At 42.2% G+C, this 21,891-nt stretch overlaps 1 protein-coding gene across 1 annotated transcript in view; it reads left to right on the top strand.

The window, feature by feature from the left end:
• The window catches only part of wnk4a (WNK lysine deficient protein kinase 4a), a gene marked incomplete at both ends in the record, with an annotated part of 218,651 nt that overhangs the window by 98,758 nt on the left and 98,002 nt on the right, over positions 1-21,891 (top strand). The window contains 3 exons of the mRNA XM_080746952.1: positions 2,609-2,829; positions 5,431-5,588; positions 19,040-19,128. Coding sequence (XP_080603078.1) covers positions 2,609-2,829; positions 5,431-5,588; positions 19,040-19,128 — 468 coding nt within the window. The remainder of the gene's footprint in view (positions 1-2,608; positions 2,830-5,430; positions 5,589-19,039; positions 19,129-21,891) is intronic.

The following is a 21,891-nucleotide window of genomic DNA, read 5'->3' as shown; positions in this document are numbered from 1 at the left end:
TGGGTGGGGCAGGGGTTGGCATGGAGTCAGGATGGGTGGGGCAGGGGTTGGCATGGAGTCAGGATGGGTGGGGCAGGGGTTGGCATGGAGTCAGGATGGGCGTTTTTGAGGCATTTCTCATGTGGATATTATTCGTGCACAAAAGTCAAATGTCATGCTATCTTTTTGGGCGCCGCTGGCATATACCACATAGTAGGCTCTAATGCAGCCTGACTGCGAGTCACAGGTTCGATTCCTGAGCCCAAGGCTCAGGAATTGAGCCTCTAGGCTTTTGATCCGAAAAGGGCATGATAATATTTAAAAAAAATCATCATGCATCTTCATGCCCAGAAGTTATGCAGGAACGCTTACTGAGTGGCAAAACAAAACAATTTTCTGGCCTTGACAGCTCATACATCCACACAGAAAAGTCCTATTTTGATTGTTAAACTCACTTTGCCACTCATTTTGCCACTCGATTTGCCATTCACTTCATGCATCTGCATACCCTCTATAATGGCTACAAGCTCACTCATGCCATATCACAATCAATCTGACACTATCCAACATCCTAGACCATACATGGGCAACTGGCGGCCCGGGGGCCACATGCGGCCCCCACCTTCGCTTAATGCGGCCCTCAGGTTACTGCACTGTGAATGACTATTTTGATTTCAGCCGTTACAATTCCAAACATGCAAACATGACCCGCTTTTATTACTTCTACATACTTCTACACTACATTAGTAGCTTAATGACTGTCATGTCCAATGTATTTGTATTTAAGTTCATAAAGTTAACATAAGAAGTAAGAACATATAAATGCATTTGAAATTAAATACAAATGTTACTTTTCAGGATTTCAATTAAAGAATAGCAAAACAAAAAATTAAGATTCCAATTCAAAAATAGCAAAAATAGCAGATCTACAAGCTCAAAACGTGTCACACTGCAACGCGCTTTGAGCTTATAGATCGGCTATTTTTGCTATTTTTGACTGTATATGCATTGTGGCCCTCTGGAGTGAGTGTGAAAAATATAGTGGCCCTCTCCATCATCAAAGTTGCCCAGCCCTGTCCTAGGCGATATCTATTCTCATATCAGTATTATTAGCCCTACTCTGGTACTCTCGTGGCTGACTGTGTAGAGAGTACGGGACAGACTCATCAGAGAGTACGGGTGTTTTTGGTTCATTTCTCTGTGAACAATCATTCATGCACACTTGTGGGAGAGTCAGCGGTCAACCACGGTTCACCGTAGCGCTAGCTAGCTTGATGCTATTTATATACGGATGAACGTTGCGGGGGACGGACGGACATCACGAGGCTTGGACACAATCAACCGTGTCTTTTATGAGCTGGCGTACGCGTGGCCGTAGTGAATTAAACCTCTCTCTCTCTCTGCCTCATTGAGCGGACAGAGAGACCAGGTGAAAACAGCAGCGGTCGCTCTGTATTCTGTAACACAATTATCCCTGCAGTCTTCCTGGAAATGTTTTCCTGCGCCGGGTTGCGTTCGCTGGATGCCTTTTATTTTTTCCACTAAGCCACGAGGTTCCAGGGAATACACAGCAGATAACTGTCTAGGCACAGGAGGTTATGGCCTAGCCCTAGATCAGTGGTTCTCAGCCTGTGCTTGTAGATCTGCTATTTTCACATTATTTATCTGTGGAACCGAGTCAAATGTAATGCATCAACTCCTACAATTCCATTATCCTGGGGGTGGAACAATTACGAAAAAAAATAGTAGATCTACAAGCTTGTTGTGGCGTGGTGTGAGATTGTAAATCGCCTATTTTATTTGGAAAAGAGATTTGGAGATTTGGTTACTTCCAGGTCCGTTTTACCCGAGGGTTTAAATTGTACCAGATATGCAGCTCAGCAAATAATTGTTAAATTGATCCCAGTGCATGACGGAGGATCATTTCACGATTAATTTAAATCTCCACGATACGATTACCGTGAGTGTTTTTTATCACGATGAACGCTTATAACGATTATTCTAAACCGGCTAGTTCCATTCCTTGATTCTGATTGGCTGGTTGCTGTGGTATCTGAGACTATAACCACCACCTTGAATCAGTTTATATCAAAGCCAGGACGTGCGTTATTTCTTATTGCGTTTGATTTTCTCTCAAATCCTGCCGTGCGGGTGCTTCTAAGCACCGCCCGCATGCATAGGACAGTGACTGAATGACTCCGGGCGGGGCTTGTAAAGGCAACAAGCGCCCTCTATTCTCCAGGCACCACTCGGCTGTTAGTTTAGGTTGCTATGCTAGCGTTTTTGATGTGATGTTCACCCACATAGCAGCTAAATCTGGATGAAAATAAACATGTGTATGGATCGAATATGGTTCTTAACATGAGACTGATCTAACACATAAGTGTTGTTTCCCTATTTTTTGGCAAAAAGAATGACGTGACTTTAGGCTTGTGGTTACCAGAGTAGTATATACACCGGCTGAGAGGGTCGGAAACACTCGGCTGACGCCTTGTGTTTTCCCAATGCCTCTCAGCCGGTGTATACTACCCCGGTAACCACTCGCCTCTTGTGGCTTATTGCTTTATCGTCCCCTCCCTAACTATAGTAACACTATAGTAACCCTGGTTCTCTGCATGCTTTGCTCCAGGTACCTGAAGCGGTTCAAGGAGATGAAGCTGAAGCTGCACCAGCGGTGGAGTCGTCAGATCCTGAAGGGTCTTCACTTCCTGCACACGCGGACCCCTCCCATCATCCACCGCGACCTCAAGTGTGACAACATCTTCATCACGGGCCCCACCGGCTCCGTGAAGATCGGGGACCTGGGCCTGGCCACGCTCAAGAGCGCCTCCTTCGCTAAGAGCGTCATCGGTAAGAGTCAGGTTTCCTTCTCTGTATGCCTGTGTAGTGAGTTGCACAGTGTGAGTTGCGCAGCCCCAGCCTGAAGCCTCAAAAGTCTAGTATCTGCTCTCGTTCCATAGGGATGTCCCTTTGGAGTGATGGTTAAGATATTGGACTTTCAAGCGGGAGACCCGGGTTAGATAAACAATGTGTGACATGCCTTCATTTATTCTCCTGAGCTGAGTGTGTTATAAAGGTCTCAATTGTTCAGAAATAGTGTTTGTTCATGAGCTGCTCCACATGCTTCCACTGACTCCAGTGCGTTCTACCAAACTTCTGGCTGCAGTTTGGCACCCATGGTGCGACGAATATGCCGGTTGAAATTGCATGATAGGGAAATTGACGTTGGTGTCCTTTCCTCCACATTTCCTTGGTTTGTGGGGAAAACGAAGGCTCACAACTAGGGATGGAGCTCGTTAATTGTTATTGATAATGAGCATCTTATCCTGCATATTGAGCCAGGCTTTCATCGAGACACTAATGAGCATTTTCAGGAAGTAACCAAAAATACACAGGGAAGACATATTTGCACATTATAACCACAGCTGGGGGTCTATTAGAGCAGTGTTTCTCAACCACTGTGCCTGGGGACCTTTGGTGTGCCCCTGAGAAGGTTCAAGTGTGCCCCTTGAAACTGCTTGAAAGCCAGTATTGTTTTTATCATTTTAAAAATGATTTAAACTAGTGAAAACAGCTGATCTACAAGCACACAACGCCTCGCGGTGTGAGGCGTTGTGTGCTTGTAGATCTGCTGTTTTCACTACTGTTGTGCGACAGCCTTGTATGATGAAGCAGGGCTTATTTACTTTGCAAAGAAACTTACACATTTGAAACTTGGAGATACAAGGTTTCTTCCCGACAGTGACGATATTTACACCCCCGTATTATGTTGGTGTGACCATGGATTCTTGGGACATGAAAAGTGTGCCCATGCAGAAAAAAGGTTGAGAAACACTGTATTAGAGTAATGTTAACTTCATAGACACATAAAAAAAACGGAACAAAGTACAAAACTATGGCACCACCTCATGCATGAACTCCAGAGTTCATGTGTTTTCTCTCCTTGGGTCCCCTCATGCAGGAACCCCAGAGTTCATGTGTTTTCTCTCTTTGGGTCCCCTCATGCAGGAACTCCAGAGTTCATGTGTTTTCTCTCCTTGGGTCCCCTCATGCAGGAACTCCAGAGTTCATGTGTTTTCTCTCCTTGGGTCCCCTCATGCAGGAACTCCAGAGTTCATGTGTTTTCTCTCCTTGGGTCCCCTCATGCAGGAACTCCAGAGTTCATGTGTTTTCTCTCCTTAGGTCCCCTCATGCAGGAACCCCAGAGTTCATTTGTTTTCTCTCCTTGGGTCCCCTCATGCAGGAACTCCAGAGTTCATGTGTTTTCTCTCTTTGGGTCCCCTCATGCAGGAACTCCAGAGTTCATGTGTTTTCTCTCCTTGGGTCCCCTCATGCAGGAACTCCAGAGTTCATGTGTTTTCTCTCCTTGGGTCCCCTCATGCAGGAACTCCAGAGTTCATGTGTTTATCCGAGGCACTCCTACATTATAAGTTTCACTCCCAGCACCTTATATTTATAGCATATCGTCGTTGTCGGGTGGAAACCTTGTATGTCCAAAACCGTTCGTTTTGTATTTATCATCTATAAAATGTACTGAACAAGTGAAAACAGCAGATCTACAAGCACACAACGCCTCGCATCGCGAGGCGTTGTGTGCTTGTAGATCGTCTGTTTTCACTAGTTTTGTGCGACAGTCTTGTATGATGAAGCAGGGCTTTGCTTTTACCAAAAGACGTACACATTTGATACTTGGAGATACGAGGTTTCTGCCCGACAGTGGCGATATTTTAGTGATTATGTTGCCATTTTGGTTAGAGCTGACTAACTTTGTACTGTAATATTTCTTCAAGTGTCCAAATAAATTCCAAATATTATCAAATGATCTCGCGGCACCCCTGGACTGCCATCACGGCACCCCAGGGTGCCCCGTCACCCACTTTGAAAACCCCTGTATTAGAGTAATTGCGATGGTCAGGTCACATTTACTACCAAAACCTCCACCGACTGTCTGTCCGTCTGTCACGTCACGTCACGTCACACTTTTGCCCTACTCATATCTCCGCCATCGTTGCCCCTATCCATGTCAAATTTTCCACACACACTCCTTGCCTGCCAAACCACAACCTTCAGGACCCCTGGACCCCCAGGGACCCCCTGCCACCGCCGCCAAATAGTGTAAAAGTGACCAAATCAACACCCCAACTGGGCTGCTCACAGGGAATTCCCCGGGACCACTGACTCCTGCTGCTCCAACAGACCTTCACCTTAATTGGTTTAACTTTGCCCTGCCCCCTCCTCTGATTGGCAGAAACTTTATTTGGCTTTACTCATCAACCGTTTGTCGTACAAACTTGTGGGTGGAACCAATGCCACTTACAGGCCTCTGTGTGTATACTGTGACCTGACGGTCGCTTATCTCCCGATTAGGGAGTCTTACTGGTGTTAATCTCCTTGCGTCCTTCAGGAACCCCAGAGTTCATGTGTTTTCTCTCCTTGGGTCCCCTCATGCAGGAACTCCAGAGTTCATGGCTCCAGAGATGTACGAGGAGAAGTACGACGAGGCGGTGGACGTGTACGCCTTCGGGATGTGCATCCTGGAGATGGCCACGTCAGAGTACCCCTACTCTGAGTGTCAGAACGCAGCGCAGATCTACCGCAAGGTCACCAGCGTGAGTACCCTAACCTTAACCCATAACCCTAACCCTAACCTTAATATAAAATAGCCGATCTACAAGCTCACAACCCGTTGCAGCGCAACGCGTTGTGAGCTTGTAGATCGACCACAATTAAAAACTTGAGTACTTTTACATTTTGTTACTAATACTTTTGTACTTTTACTCAAGTAAATTTGTAATTCCGGACTTGTACTTTTAACATAGTATTTCTATATTGCAGTATTGATTGTTTTACTTAAGTAAAAAAAAAAATGTGAGTACTTTTTCCACCTCTGGTGATTCCTGTGTGTGAGCTGAGCTGAGGCCTCCAGTCCAGGCTGAAACAAAGTAAAGAAATAACACAGCTCCGGTTGGTGGCGATTAAAGGCCTAGACCTTAACGAGCTGGTTGCTAGGATACGGGCCGTAAACATTCAGCATCGTTATGCAACGGTGACGCAGGAGTGCAGACCCTTCCCTCACTGATTGCTGGTTCCCTCTTCACCGTTAAAAGGTGTTGTTTTCACCGTTAACTGCATGCATGGTCTGGAGAGGGCACGTGCCTGTTCTCTAGTAAGACACATTTTTTTTCCCCCACCACAGGCAGCTTTACGTTAGGGCTGCGAATCTTTGGGTATCCCACGATTTGATTCAGAATCGATTCTTGGGGTCACGAACGATTCACGATTTTTTTTCGATTCTTTCAAATCCAAACGATTCCGATTTAAAAACGATTCTCAATTCAAAACGATTCGCTATTCAATTAATAGCATATCAGGATCTACTCCAGTCTGCTGGCATGAAAGCAGAGTACATTTACGTGGCTTTTATAATTGTAAAGGTTTTATCAACTTATTGCAATAATGTAAACACACAAAGGTAAATCCAAGACAACATGTCTGATTTATTCATGCTTGCACACATTCTTTTAACTTGTACAAACAAAACATAATATCTAAAAAAAGAAAAAAAAAATCATAAAAAAAAAGAAAATCATATATATATATATATATATATATTTTTTAATAGATTTTTGGAAAATGAGAATCGATTCTGAATCTTACCATGTTAGAAACACAATTCGAATTCAAATAGATTTTTTCCTGCACCCCTACTTTACGTTACCTTCAGTCCAGAGCCTGCGTGTCGGGCAGTGTTTCTCAACCACTGGTCCTGGGGACCTTTGCTGTGCCCCTGAGAAGGGTCAAGTGTGCCTGCTTGAAAAGCCAGTATTGTATTTATCATTTTAAAAAAAGTGAAAACAGCCGATCTACAAGCACACAACGCCTCGCGGTGCGAGGCGTTGTGTGCTTGTAGATCTGCTGTTTTCACTACTGTTGTTGCGACAGCCTTGTATGATGAACTAAGCAGGGCTTTACTTTGCGAAGAAACGTACACATTTGAAACTTGGAGTTGCAAGGTTTCTGCCCGACAGTGACGATGTTTACACCCCCGTATGATGTTGGTGTGCCCATGGATTCTTGGGACATGAAAAGTGTGCCCATGCAGAACAAAGGTTGAGAAACACTGCTGTAGGGACATCAACATCCACATTTAACCCATTCAGGCCTAGAATTATTGAATGCTTTAACCAGTGAAAAAATAGCAGACATACAAGCTCACAGCGCGGCACCGAGTGCCGCGCTGCGAGCTTGTAGATCTGCTATTTTTGAAAAAAGTTGTGAAAATGTGTGCAAATCTTTGAATACAAGTATTTCTAAAGCAAACGTTTGTAACTCAAATTTTGCTTCTGGGGGTGGTCCCTGGAACTAGATATTTTGAGATGGGTGTCCGTGGCCAAATAAATATCAGTTTGGGGGTCCTTCACATGAAAAGGTTTGAGAACCACTGACATAGTAGTCTCTCAAGAACAGACTAACTGAGCTCCAGTTCAAGTGAAAAGGACCTTTTCTTTGACGATGGCTGGCCAGATTGCTGACATAGAAACAGGTTTTTCAAAAAAAAAAAAAAAACTTACAGGTTATTTACAAGGGTGACCTGAGACAAATTAAAGTTATAGAACCAGCGCTGTACATTAAGTAGCAAGGACACCTGGCACTGAAACCACTCTTGTTTCTAGAAGCCTCAATCCAAGCAGCATTGAAGGATTCAAAAGACAAAATTCAGGTAAAAAATAGCAGATCTACAAGCTTGCAGCGCGGCACTCGGTGCCACGCTGCGAGCTTGTATATCTGCTATTTTTCAATAGTTAAAGGAGCTATAGTCAACTTTTTCTTGAAAAACGGATGCTAAAATAAAAATAATGTTTCAAAAATATTTTATAAAGCAATAAGCTTCATACATGTGTTTCTATTCAAAAATGACCACAAAAAGCGTAGGATAATGATAAAATAATCATTTTGGTCATTGCCAGACCGACACTTTGTTTACATTCTAGTCTATAGACTAGGATGTAAACAAAGTGTCGGCCCTACAATGAAAAAGTTGACTATAGCTCCTTTAAAGCATGACATAATGATACACAATAAGGTGTACCCGTTCTAAAGGCAGCTTTACGTTAGCTTCAGTCCAGAGCCTGTGTGTAGGCACTGTATACAGCGACACAGAAGGCCTGTTGTTGTCCATAAAACCACTCCACTCTGCCCAAGCCCAAACAGAAGCCACCCATCAAACGTCCACATTTAATGAAAAGTGGGAGAAAAAAGTCCCGTCGAAGATTGCCTTTCAAGTCCCCCCCTTATTCCACTTAATTCACTTAATTCAGATCATTGCCACAGCAGGGCTATGTGTGTGTGTGTGTGTGTGTGTGTGTGTGTGTGTGTGTGTGTGTGTGTGTGTGTGTGTGTGTGTGTGTGTGTGTGTGTGTGTGTGTGTGTGTGTGTGTGTGTGTGTGTGTGCAGGTACACAGAGACACATCACATATCAGATAGTCATCTGTCCTGCTGCTATAAACGCCACCGCGGCGGTACCCACTTAGGCCATTTAGAACGGGTACACATTATTGTGTATCCTTATTTTATGCTTTAACTATTGAAAAATAGCAGATATACAAGCTCACAGCGCGGCACTCGGTGCCGCGCTGCGAGCTTGTAGATCTGCTATTTTTGAAAAATCGTGAAAATTTCAATTGTGACCCGATTCAATAAGTGTCTTTTGAATCCGTCTAAGATTTTTTTGAAAAAAACTATGTTTCTATGTTAGCAATCTGGCCAGCCATCGTCAAAGAAAAGGTCCTTTTCACTTCAACTGGAGCTCAGTTAGTCTGTTCTTGAGAGACTAACAATGTCAGTGGTTCTCAAACCTTTTCATGTGAAGGACCCCCAAACTGATATTTATTTGGCCACGGACCCCCATCTGAAAATATCTAGTTCCAGGGACCACCCCCAGAAGCAAAATTTGAGTTACAAACATTCGCTTTGAAAATACATATATTCAAAGATTTGCACACATTTTCACGACTTTTTCGAAAATAGCAGATCTGCAAGCTCGCAGCGCGGCACTCGGTGCCGCGCTGTGAGCTTGTATATCTGCTATTTTTCACTGGGTAAAGCATTCAATAATTCTAGGCCTAAATGGGTTAACGTTTAACTTGATTGCCTCGGGCAGCACACATGATTTCCTTGTCATAAGAGACCTTATGACATGTCCCAGGACCTCTGTCTGTCTGTCTGTCTGTCTGTCTGTCTGTCTGTCTGTCTGTCTGTCTGTACGTACCTAGAGAGGTCCTGAATGACATAAAGGGCCCTATTATGATCCAGGTCTTCTGCCTTATGCCTTAACTTCTTTACCTTTTTTAACTATTTTGAAAAACTTTTTTTTAAATACTTCAAATGCTGATCTACATCTGCATGTTGTGAACTTGCAGATCAGCTATTTGAAATATTTAAAAAACAAAAACAAAATAGTAAAAAAAGGCAAAGAAGTTAAGGCATAAGGCAGAAGACCTGGATCATAATAGGGCCCAAAGTGTCTGTCTGTCCTGTCTGTGCGTAGAAAGGACCTGGAATGACACAAAGTGTCAAAAGAGGGTAATGTATTGAGTTACTTTCCACCGCATGGTAATGACTGGAGCGTTGCCGGACACATTGGTAGCAGTGTTGTCTCACTGGGAGGGGGGAGGGGGGGGGGGGGGGGGCACTGCACTCGGGCGCAGAATTCAGGCGACACTCAGAATGACGTGTCGCTCTCAGCTCTACAAAGACGTCTGTTTGCTTTCTCTCCAACGAGGTGCAAACAGACGCAAAGCAAAAACACCAGTAGTGGCTATGGCTTCTATACAACGTTATGCTTCTATACAACGTTATGCTTCTATACAACGTTATAAAAACACCAGTAGTGGCTATGGCTTCTATACAACGTTATGCTTCTATACAACGTTATGCTTCTATACAACGTTATAAAAACACCAGTAGTGGCTATGGCTTCTATACAACGTTATGCTTCTATACAACGTTATAAAAACACCAGTAGTGGCTATGGCTTCTATACAACGTTATGCTTCTATATAACGTTCTGCAATACATTTACAGTTTACGACTCTGGCCTTTACTGTAGCAGATGCTCTTGTCAAGAGCGGAGCGTATAAGTGAGAGGATGGAAGAAGCATTCATGAACTCTGGTCAATAAACTATAAGGTAAAACGGTCACATACTGTAGACAGATACCTTTATTATCCAGCCCAAGGGGGAAAATCAGTTGCCCAGAGGCAGCACAGCAGTATAATGATATTTACAAAGTTACAGAGAAAGTATGGAAAGAATAAAAAAGAACATAGTACAGTAAAGAGCAAGGTACAACAAGGAAGGGGAACAAATAATATATATACTGTATATATAGGTACATAAAGTGTCAAAAAAACTGTCGAAGCTCAACGTGAAACAGCCAGCCCTGAAGGTCCTTAGAGGTCAGAGTCAGTGCCTTCTACTGTAAGTATAGCGTGCAGAGAGATCAGTGTATACGTTCAGGAATGCGTCTTTGTAGCTTTAGATTTTAACCACTTTAACCCTTATTGTGTGCTTTAACTAGTGAAAAATAGCAGATGTACAAGCTCACAGCGCGGCACCGAGTGTCACGCTGCAAGCTTGTAGCTTGCTATTTTTTTTTTTTTTTTAATGGTGGAAATGTGTGCAAGTTTTTGAATATTTTTGACCCAATTCTATAAATGTCTTGTAAATCCTTCTTCTAAAATCAGTGGTTCTCAAACATGTCAAGGACCCCCAAAATTACATGTATTTGGCCCGCAGACAAAATATCAATCAAAATATGTTGTTCCAGGGACCACCCAGAAGCAGAGATTTGAGTTACAGAAATTTGCTTTGACAAATATATATTCAAGAATTGCAAATATTTTCACGGTTTTCCAAAAATAGCAGATCTACAAGCTCACAGCCCGGCACTCGGTGCCGCGCTGTGAGCTTGTACATCTGCTATTTTTCAATAGTTAAAGCATAAGATAATGGCTGAAGTGAAACTATAGCATAGCAGGTAAACAGTGAAGCTAGCATCTGTCTAAACAACATGCTATCCAAACAACATTCTGAAACTATAGGCTACAATGAACACCACACATCTGTCCAAACATGTCCGTACAAAAAAACGACATGCTATCTAAATAACATTCCTCACATTTTGTCAAGAAACAAAGAATCAGAGTAATACAAAAACACAAACACTTGAGAACAATGACCAAGACACCATCTATCACAGTAAACTGGCATCTATCCAAAGAAGCGATACAAGGAGAAAGGAGTCACTGTATGCGACATGTTGTGATTGATCGATTGATTGAAGAATTTATTAGAAGTTTGCAATTGAAAAAAGTACAGTTTCATGGCAGTACAAATCACTGGTACAAGGTCAACCAAAAGGAGATCCTAGAAAGCCGAGGCTTATTTCCACAGGAACCACACTTTAAGTATCTCATATAACATTGAAAGACAGACGGATAGAACATAGTACTTTATCTACTAGGATAATATCAGTTTCAAAAGCATAACATCAAATACAAAGGCAGAAAAAAGGGGTGGGGGGAGCATGGGGGCTTAGTCTTGAGCTTGTAGATCTGATATTCTACAGTCTATTACAACAGTGGTTTAACTGAGGACCCCCCCCTCCTGACGAGCACTAAGAATTGAGGCATTACATTTTGTATAACACGGCTCTATTGTGAAAATCGCAGATCTACATGCTCACAACTCCGGCGTTGCGAGCATGTAGATCTGCTATGTAGCTCGGCTATCTTCACTATTTCTGCCTCTAATATTTGACAATTGATTACAACATTGACCAATGTTTGATTTGTCATTTCAGAGGTATTAAAAAGTCCTAAAATTGTCACTTTAGAAATGTGCATAATATACCCTCTATACACTTAAACTTTATGTTGGTTTGTTTACTGTTGAGTGAGAAAACAATGTTGCACATTAAGCTAATCATCTGGGGACCCCCCCAAAATAGTTTGTGGACCCCCTCCCCCCGCCCTGGAGGTCCCGACCCACAGGTTGAGAACCACTGGACTACGACGACACACAGCTAATAACAAACACACCTTTTAATGTCCTGTGTTGTGACCAGAGGTGCTGTACTGTATGTGCTTGGGGCAGTGCTCTAAATACATATGTTTTTCTGTTTTATGTACAGTCTGACCACCTTTAACCCATTTAGGCTTAGAATTATTGAATGCTTTAACCAGTGAAAAATAGCAGATATACAAAGCTCGCGGTGCCGCGCTGCAAGCTTGTAGATCTACTATTTTTGAAAATGTCGTGAAAATGTGTGCAAATCTTTGAATATATGTATTTTCAAAGCGAACGTTTGTAACTCAAATTTTGCTTCTAGGGTGGTCCCTGGAACTAAATATTTTGAGATGGGGGTCCGTGGCCAAATAAATATCATTTTGGGGGTCCTTGACATGAAAAGGTTTGAGCACCACTGACATAGCAGTCTCTCAAGAACAGACTAACTGAGCTCCAGTTGAAAGTGAAAAGGACCTTTTCTTTGACGATGGCTGGCCAGATTGCCGACATAGAAACATAGGGTTTTTCAAAAAAAACCTTAGAAGGATTCAAAAGACACTTATAGAATCGGGTAAAAATTCAAATTTTCACGATTAAAAAAAAAAAAAAAAAAAGCAGATCTACAAGCTTGCAGCGCGGCACTCGGTGCCGCGCTGTGAGCTTGTATATCTGCTATTTTTCAATAGTTAAAGCATAAAATAATGATACACAATAATGTGTACCCGTTCTGAATGGGATAATAGGAACAGAAGTGAATAAAACACATTTCATATTTCCACAGGTCTGCTGTAAGGCTGTAACCTGTCCTTTATGAGGCTCAGGAATGCGTGTTTCTTTTCCTTGTTCCGTTTTAAGGAGCCTGTTTTACAATCTAGACACATGTTTAACCAAGGCTCAATTTATTGCCACCGTTATTTCCAAATAACACTTTGCAGACAGCTTAAAGAGGTGGTGCCATGATTCCCCCCATGATTCCCCCCCTCTGAAACATGATTATCAGGTATTATGATTATATGATTATACTAGGAGGAAGATTTTTTCCAAAAAAGTATACAGAAAGAGTTAAAATTGGGTTTTTATGTGGCCACACCCCCAGTTCATTAAGTATGCATGGATGGCATGGTGGGTGGTCAATTGGGGAGGAGTTGATACTGTGACACACTTAGTATCTGTGTTTTTTAACTGACACTTTTGACCACAATTGGGGCAGCCTCCAAGAGAAAACAAACAAATACTAAGAGAATACATCATTTTTCAAAAAAAAACACATCAGGGGGTCTAATGAAGTACTTTCAACCTCCTAGACACATGAAAAACAGAAAAAGTACAAAACTATGGCACCACCTCTTTAAAGGACAACTCCTTCCTAAATCACTTCTAGGCTCATTTGCCTACTTATATTGATCCAAAAAGACTGTCCATGGGGTCTATTAGGCAGAAATGCTCCTGTTGTCCAGTTTCCCCAGCAGAACCCAGCAGCTCTCATAGCATAGAGTGGAGCCCATAAGCCTATCACTTTTACACTATTTGTTGTGGTCAAAAGTGTTTTTATTTTTCATGAATGTGTTACTAGTTGTCATTACAAACACATCCATGTCATCGTTGTCCCACACAAGCCATCACACTCTGCTAAACAGATGTTAGGCTGTTAGATATGTTAGATGCCCTGTGATTGGCCAGTACAGTCACTTTGATTGGCAGTTGTGCCGAATGCTCACCCCAAAACATTATTTATGAGATTTTGGTGGCTTGTGTGGGACAACCAAGGCATGGATGTGTTTGTAATGACAACTAGTAACACATTCATGAAAAAAAGAAATCACTTTTGACCGCAACAAATAGAGTAAAAGCTATAGGCTTACAGGCTCCACTCTATGCTATGAGAGCTGCTGGGTTCTGCTGGGGAAACTGGACAACAGGGGCATTTCAATCTGGTTCACTCTGGTTCAATCTGGTTCAATCTGGTTCAATCTGGTGGAAACGCAAGCCGGTTCGCGGCTGGTTAATTCACGAGAACGAACCAAGGTTACAAGAAAGTTGAACAGCACTGGTTCCTGAACCAAGGTTATTTTGGCTTAATTGTCAAATCACGGATTTACAGGTGCAACACAGCAGGGGAAATTACGTTTCATACAAGCTCCCTTCATTTGTGAGCTTTATGTAGATTGCTGAGCTTGTAGATCTGCTATTTTCAAATAGCCGATGTATACACAGTAGGGTTAAAGTGTTTGAACTGAAGCAGGCCCAAACAAGCAAGCAACTAGACTTTAAATACAAAATAAAAAAAAGCGACCCACAGCTATTAACTCAATTGTAGCCAATCCCGAGAATACTCGTGAAAAATACTCGAGTATTTAGAGTGCCGATCCCAAGTATACTCGTGAAAAGTACTCTATTACTGTAACGGCCGGTTCTCCTACCCTGTAGCTGCGCGGAAGGTCCTGACACGATCGCCCTCGCCGATTCATCATCATCACGGATCCACGAGCACAAAATAGTAATAATCCCATAACATTGAGGCAGACGGGGAATCTCATCTTTAATGTCCATTATCTCCAAACAACACTTTCAAAGGGGAGGATGGCAGTAGATTCTCGCTAATAAAACACATGTTGAAAAGCAACGATCAGCCATTACACAACGGCATGTTGATGACGAGCGATTCCGGTGAATGACGTGATGACGTCAAACCGGAAGTGTTTACGCAATCGACTTCTGGCCTTCAAAATAAGAGACTGGCCGTTTATGGAGCCAGCGAGAGGCACGCTGGACATTTTAATCCGTTAATTTCTGGAGCACAAAATGAGCTAATATCTACAAGTAACCTTACAGGAAAACCAGACCAAAGTTGCTTATAATAAGCATACTTGGCAACACTGTGTCTGACTGTGGTTGTGTGACGGGACAGACTGTGTGTGTGTTGCTCTTATCTGTGTTGTTGCATGGAGGCTGCGTGAGGGCTTGGATATCAGTGCTCAGAGTCAGTGGGACAATGATAGGAAGTTAGTTAGGAACTGGCTTCACTGGCTTGTATTCATTCTTTATTTTAAAACACACACAGACAGGCTAACAGTTTAGTTTATACTAGCACACTCAGACATGGACATCTTTCACCACCAGCCAGTTCCAGAACTACACATGAACTTTTGGCAAATTGTTTCTAAATGAGTCCAAGTTCAAAAGGAATCTACATTTGTCTCATTGTGACAAGGACAGTCCTGGTTGAGAGATTTTGCTTAAAATACACGAGATTCTGCCATAGAACATTACAGAATGTTCTGTAGGAATCATCAACCTATCTTCATATAATTGGTCCTCACCAATGTTCATTATCAGAGGGCTGGCCAGGCAGTATAGTCCAGGATTAATGCATGTTTTTGTGAGGGTATCTACCTTAGTAGAAACGGGGAGAACATGCACACTCCACACAGAAAGGCCCTTTTGCCAACCCCACCAAGGGTGTGGGCACTGATGAGGATGCAGAGGAGAGAACACGCCCCCAGCGCCCACAGCGTCCCCAGTGGGAATCGAACCCAGGACCTTCTAGCTGTGAGGAGACAGTGCTACCAACTGCGCCACCGTGACCCCTCTATTTAATGTATATTAAATGTCATAGCAATGGCTTCTATTTCTAATGGCTAACTTTCCAGCGGGAGAAAGTCTGTACGTTTTATTAGCTCTATCGATGATGTCACAGGTTTCTGAACTCTCCTCAGCCCTCCTCTGAGACACAGAGTGAGAAGAAGACAGAAATGGTGCCATCTTATTATGCATATTCTATCAGTGAGGAGCAGTAATAAAAAGATAAGGGTGAACATGGGTGAAGTGATCTGTATGAATATAACTGTATGAAGGGGACATGTTTTACAATGGTTCTCTCCATATGTAAACAATCTTTACTGTTTGATGTCCACAAGAACAAGAACATACTGTAAGTACAGTGTCTGTGCTTCAGTTAAAGCCGTGGTGTAATGGTGTCTGCACAGTGGTTTGTACAGTACCAGCATTAAAAACCTTTAACCCATTTAGGGCCTAGAATTATTGAATGCTTTAACTATTGAAAAATAGCAGATATACAAGCTCACCGAGTGCCGCGCTGCGAGCTTGTAGATCTGCTATTTTTGAAAAAGTCGAGAAAATGAAGTGCAAATCTTTGACTGTATGTATTTTCAAAGCGAACGTTTGTAACTCAAATTTTGCTTCTGGGGGGGTCCCTGGAACTAAATATTTTGAGATGGGGGTCCCTGGCCAAATTCATATCATTTAGGTTTGAGAACCACTGACATAGTAGTCTTTCAAGAACAGACTAACTGAGCTCCAGTTAAGTGAAAAGGACCTTTTCTTTGACGATGGCTGGCCAGATTGCTGAAATAGAAACATAGGTTTTTCAAAAAATCTTAGAAGGATTCAAAAGACACTTATAGAATCGGATCCAAATTCAAATTTTCACGATTTTTCACAAATAGCGCGGCACCGAGTGCCGCGCTGTGAGCTTGTATATCTGCTATTTTTGAAAAAGTTGTGAAAATGAAGTGCAAATCTTTGAATATATGTATTTTTTAAAGCAAACATTTGTAACTCAAATTTTGCTTCTGGGTGGTCCCTGGAACTAAATATTTTGAGATGGGGGTCCCTGGCCAAATGCATATAATTTTGGGGGTCCTTCACATGAAAAGGTTTGAGAACCACTGACATAGTAGTCTCTCAAGAACAGACTAACTGAGCTCCAGTTAAGTGAAAAGGACCTTTTCTTTGACGATGGCTGGCCAGATTGCTGAAATAGAAACATAGGTTTTTCAAAAAATCTTAGAAGGATTCAAAAGACACTTATAGAATCGGATCCAAATTCAAATTTTCACGATTTTTCACACTGCGAGCTTGTATGTCTGCAATTTTTCAATAGTTAAAGCATAAAATAATGATACACAATAATGTGTACCCGTTCTGAATGGGTTTTTTAATGTTAACATGAACAACCTCTGTTCTTCTTCAGGTTCTGTAGCAAAGAGGATCGGCTCACTTTGAAGTGTCTCTCAACGTTTGTGCACAATGAAGTGAAACCTTGTAGTTGTACCAGAGTAGAGCTGGTGATGGTGTTGGGAGCATTATGTACTGTAGGTTGGCTGTCTTCCAGCTATAACAGCTCCTCCACACTGCCAGCGAGTGAGATGTCGTTGTCTTGTCGTTGTCAAAACCTGTCCTCATATGGAGCGTCGACCATTGCGTTGTGACGTAGCCTGAACCAATCAAATACATAAGTACATAATAATAATTGTTTGGGGGGCGGGACATGCCCGCGAAACCTCGCTCAATTAGAGACTCTGCGAGCGAAGCAAGCGGTACGTCAGGACGGTCTCATTGAAACCAATGTATTTTAATTGGATTACATCTCGTCGTGGGCCGTAAGCTGTAAATCAGGCTATTTTTAAAATATATATAGTTAATAATCATCATTTGGCATATCCATCTTTTATTCTGACTTGTTTGTTTGTTACTACAAAACATGCATTAACCACTTCAGCCCTATTTAAACTTTAGCTTGGAGATCTGCTGTTTTCAAAAGATTTTCATTCATTTCAGACGTTTTGATATCTAGTGGAACAGAACATTGTGCATAAGGAGAACTTTAACTCCTGGTACTTTGGTACACGGTGCTCTGGTTCCGTATCGGTGACAAACACTGTCAGCTGTGTTGTTGTCACCAAGCTGCTTGTCATGCTGGCCGGACGTCACAGAGCGGGCTGTTACGTCACCACACAGGGTGGCATGGTGGCACGGGCTGGCACGGTTCTGATGTGGGCACCATGTGCACTAAACCCTTAGCACTACAGAAAAAAATCAATGACCATACATGAAGCTAGTAGTTAGCATTTCTTTTTTAGGTTTTTAGAACTTTGATTATATTGTGTTTTTTCTAGATAGATGTCCATTTGCATTTGTTATATTGCTGTTGATGTACTGACATATTATCTTGTTTATTAACGTGATGTATTATCTGCTTATTGTAAGTCGCTTTGGATTAAAAGCGTCTGCTAAATACCTAAACTGTAAACTGTATGTGGGCACCACGGGGCTTCTGGCCACGGAGAGCTGAAACACCATCACGCCATTTTAACCCATTATGGTTCTAAATCAGGGGTCTTCACTTCAACAGGGGGTCCTCAGAGTTACTACAGGGGGTCCTCCAAATCTTTGTGTGATAGAAACAACTTTTTTTATATTAATGATTTGAACCCTATAGCGTCTATATTCTGAGAACTTTAGCCAAAAATAGCAGATCTACAAGCTTGTTGTGAGCTTGTAGATCTGCTATTTTCGGCAAAGAGGTTTGGTGTAGAAGGGAAAAAGAGCAGACTAAGTACAAAGTGAAAGGTCAAGTTTATTAAGTATTGACGGTTCAAGTGGTTAAATATCTGAAAACACAAATTGACAGGATAATCCAAAATACACTGATGATTGTGCCGTCAAACAATGAAACTATATGGTATCTATGGGTTGTGGGGGTCCCTGGTTCATCTCTCTCTCGACTAAGGGGTCCTCAAAGAAAAGGTCCTTTTCACTTAACTGGAGCTCAGTTAGTCTGTTCTTGAGAGACTACTATGTCAGTGGTTCTCAAACCTTTTCATGTGAAGGACCCCCAAAATGATATGTATTTGGCCACGGACCCCCATCTCAAAATATCTAGTTCCAGGGACCCCCCAGATGCAAAACTTGAGTTATAAACGTTCGCTTTGAAAATACATACTGTATATATTCAAAGATGTGCACACATTTTCACGACTTGTTCAAAAATAGCAGATCTACAAGCTCGCATGCATATCTGCTATTTTTCACTGGTTAAAGCATTCAATAATTCTAGGACTGAATGGGTTAAACAATTTTTTTCTCAGTGTGGATTGTATCACAAACACTGTGTGTAATGATCTGTCCATTCTGGTGTTTTAGTTTCCAGCAGAGTGAAGGTTCATTCATTGTGTTCTCCTCCTCTCAGGGAATGAAGCCAGACAGTTTCTACAAGGTGAAGGTTCCAGAACTCAAGGAGATCATCGAGGGATGCATTCGTATGGACAAGGATGAAAGGTGAGGGTTTGTCCATATATGTGTTGAAATATAATGTCCATGTATTTGCTAGAGAACCACAGTGTTTGTTATATCCATAATAATACATTTTTCACATAAAAACCTAGTTACTATATCGACTTTAAATCATTGAATCGAATCGTATGCTATCGCCATGAACGAACGAATAACGTCCATGTGTCGTATCGTCAACCATGTATCGTGATGTGCATTGTATTGCTATTACATGTATCGTTACGCCCCTACACCACAACACTAATTTCATCTAAAACTATGACGGAAAATGTTTGGCGACTGCCTTTTTTTCACTAACTAAATAAAAACAAAATAAAAGCTAAGCTATGATGACTAAAAACTATGACTACATATAGTGACAATTTCATCAACAATTAACTCATTGAGTGCCTATCCCGAATTAGTTCGGGATATATTATCGCATACCAGAGTGCCTATCCCGAACATGTTCGGGATATTAAAAAAAAAAAAAAAATTTTTTTTGGACCCCATCAAATCTAGTGAACATGATTTCAATCTCAATTTTGCATGTTCCACCCCCATACAACCCCATCTAACATACAGGGCAGCCATGTTTGTTTACATAACATGTAAAACATAATGGCGATTATCTCAAGAATGCCTGAACAATCGGATTTTTTTGTTTGAAAGCTGTGAACAAACTGCACAAATCCACTTCAATGCAATCCAGGATTGCATTGGATTTTTTAGAGCTCATTCTTCTCTGTTTTTTTCCCATGCATGAGGTGTGCACGGTTTAATCATGGCTAAGTTGACGAAAATAAGGCTTCTAAAATGCTTGGTAGCCAATAGCTAACTTCAAGCTAACTTCATCCTCTTCCTGTACATGCACAAAGGAAAGTGTTCAGGCAAGTCATGGCTGCAGGGCTTCTGCATATACCAGCATATCTCTATGGGATTTTCTATGGCCACTGGGCACCCTCTAGTGGTGAAAGGGTGGCACTAAATGAGTTAAAAACTAGGAGGGACCTTCTGGAGAAGATTGATATGCAAACAGCAGAATATCCTACCGTTGGGCTTTGTATCATATCATTTTACAATGCAGATAATCGGTATTGAATCGTTTTGCAATGTAAATAATTGATTGTATGGAAGTACTTGTGCTTTGTATTTAGCATTCCATTCCATATACTGTAGCTACGCCTGGTCTATCGATAAATGTGTGAAATCTCTGGGTTCATGTCAAGGAGTGTGTTTGTCCATACTGTATGTGTTGAAATACATTGTCCATGTATTTGCGGTGCCCACCCGACCCTATAGAGCCTGGGGTCTGCCTGACGTTTTCATTGCCTTCATTGCTTGCTCAGGGTGGGACGACGCAGGCTCTCTTCTATGTGTAAAGCGTATCGAGACAACATGTGATTGGGCTCTACAGTAAAATGTAATCGAATTGAATTGATGTAAACAAAAGGAGCAATAAAGCCACAATATGTTACGCTTGGATTACAAAATAGGGCCATAAATGGTGAAATCTTGCCATGACGTCCGCGTCTCTAAGACGCCACCAGAGTTGTGCTGGAACAAGTGTTGTTTCAGTGGCTGCCCTCCGTGTCCTTGCTCTGTGTTTATGGCTAAACTTCTGTCCTGACGGGTGAAAATATCAATCACATTTATGTCCTGGAACCCGCGCACCATATGGGTGTGACAATATGAACCACATTTATGTCCTGGAACCCGCGCACCATATGGGTGTGACAATATGAACCACATTTATGTCCTGGAACCTGCGCACCATGTGGGTATGACAATATGAACCACATTTATGTCCTGGAACCCACGCACCATATGGGTATGACAATATGAACCACATTTATGTCCTGGAACCCACGCACCATATGGGTGTGACAATATGAACCACATTTATGTCCTGGAACCCACGCACCATATGGGTGTGACAATATGAACCACATTTATGTCCTGGAACCCACGCACCATATGGGTGTGACAATATGAACCACATTTATGTCCTGGAACCTGCGCACCATGTGGGTATGACAATATGAACCACATTTATGTCCTGGAACCCACGCTCCATATGGGTGTGACAATATGAACCACATTTATGTCCTGGAACCCACGCACCATATGGGTGTGACAATATGAACCACATTTATGTCCTGGAACCTGCGCACCATATGGGTGTGACAATATGAACCACATTTATGTCCTGGAACCTGCGCACCATATGGGTGTGACAATATGAACCACATTTATGTCCTGGAACCCACGCACCATATGGGTGTGACAATATGAACCACATTTATGTCCTGGAACCTGTGCACCATATGGGTGTGACAATATGAACCACATTTATGTCCTGGAACCTGTGCACCATGTGGGTGTGACAATATGAACCACATTTATGTCCTGGAACCTGTGCACCATGTGGGTGTGACAATATGAATCACATTTATGTCCTGGAACCCGTGCACCATATGGGTGTGACAATATGAACCACATTTATGTCCTGGAACCCGTGCACCATATGGGTGTGACAATATGAACCACATTTATGTCCTGGAACCCGCGCACCATATGGGTGTGACAATATGAACCACATTTATGTCCTGGAACCTGTGCACCATATGGGTGTGAAAATATGAACCACATTTATGTAATGATGACACCCACCATCTCCCCGTGACTAACACTATCTCTTTATTCTTTATTCTTTATTCGGATCCCCATTAATCTAAACATATAGTCAGGGAAAATTAGCAGAATACC

This window comes from Nannobrachium achirus, assembly GCF_963921795.1.
Source record: "Nannobrachium achirus genome assembly, chromosome: 18".
NCBI lineage: Eukaryota > Metazoa > Chordata > Actinopteri > Myctophiformes > Myctophidae > Nannobrachium > Nannobrachium achirus.
Note: the sequence above shows the minus strand (reverse complement) of the source record. Positions and strands in the feature narration are given on the sequence as shown.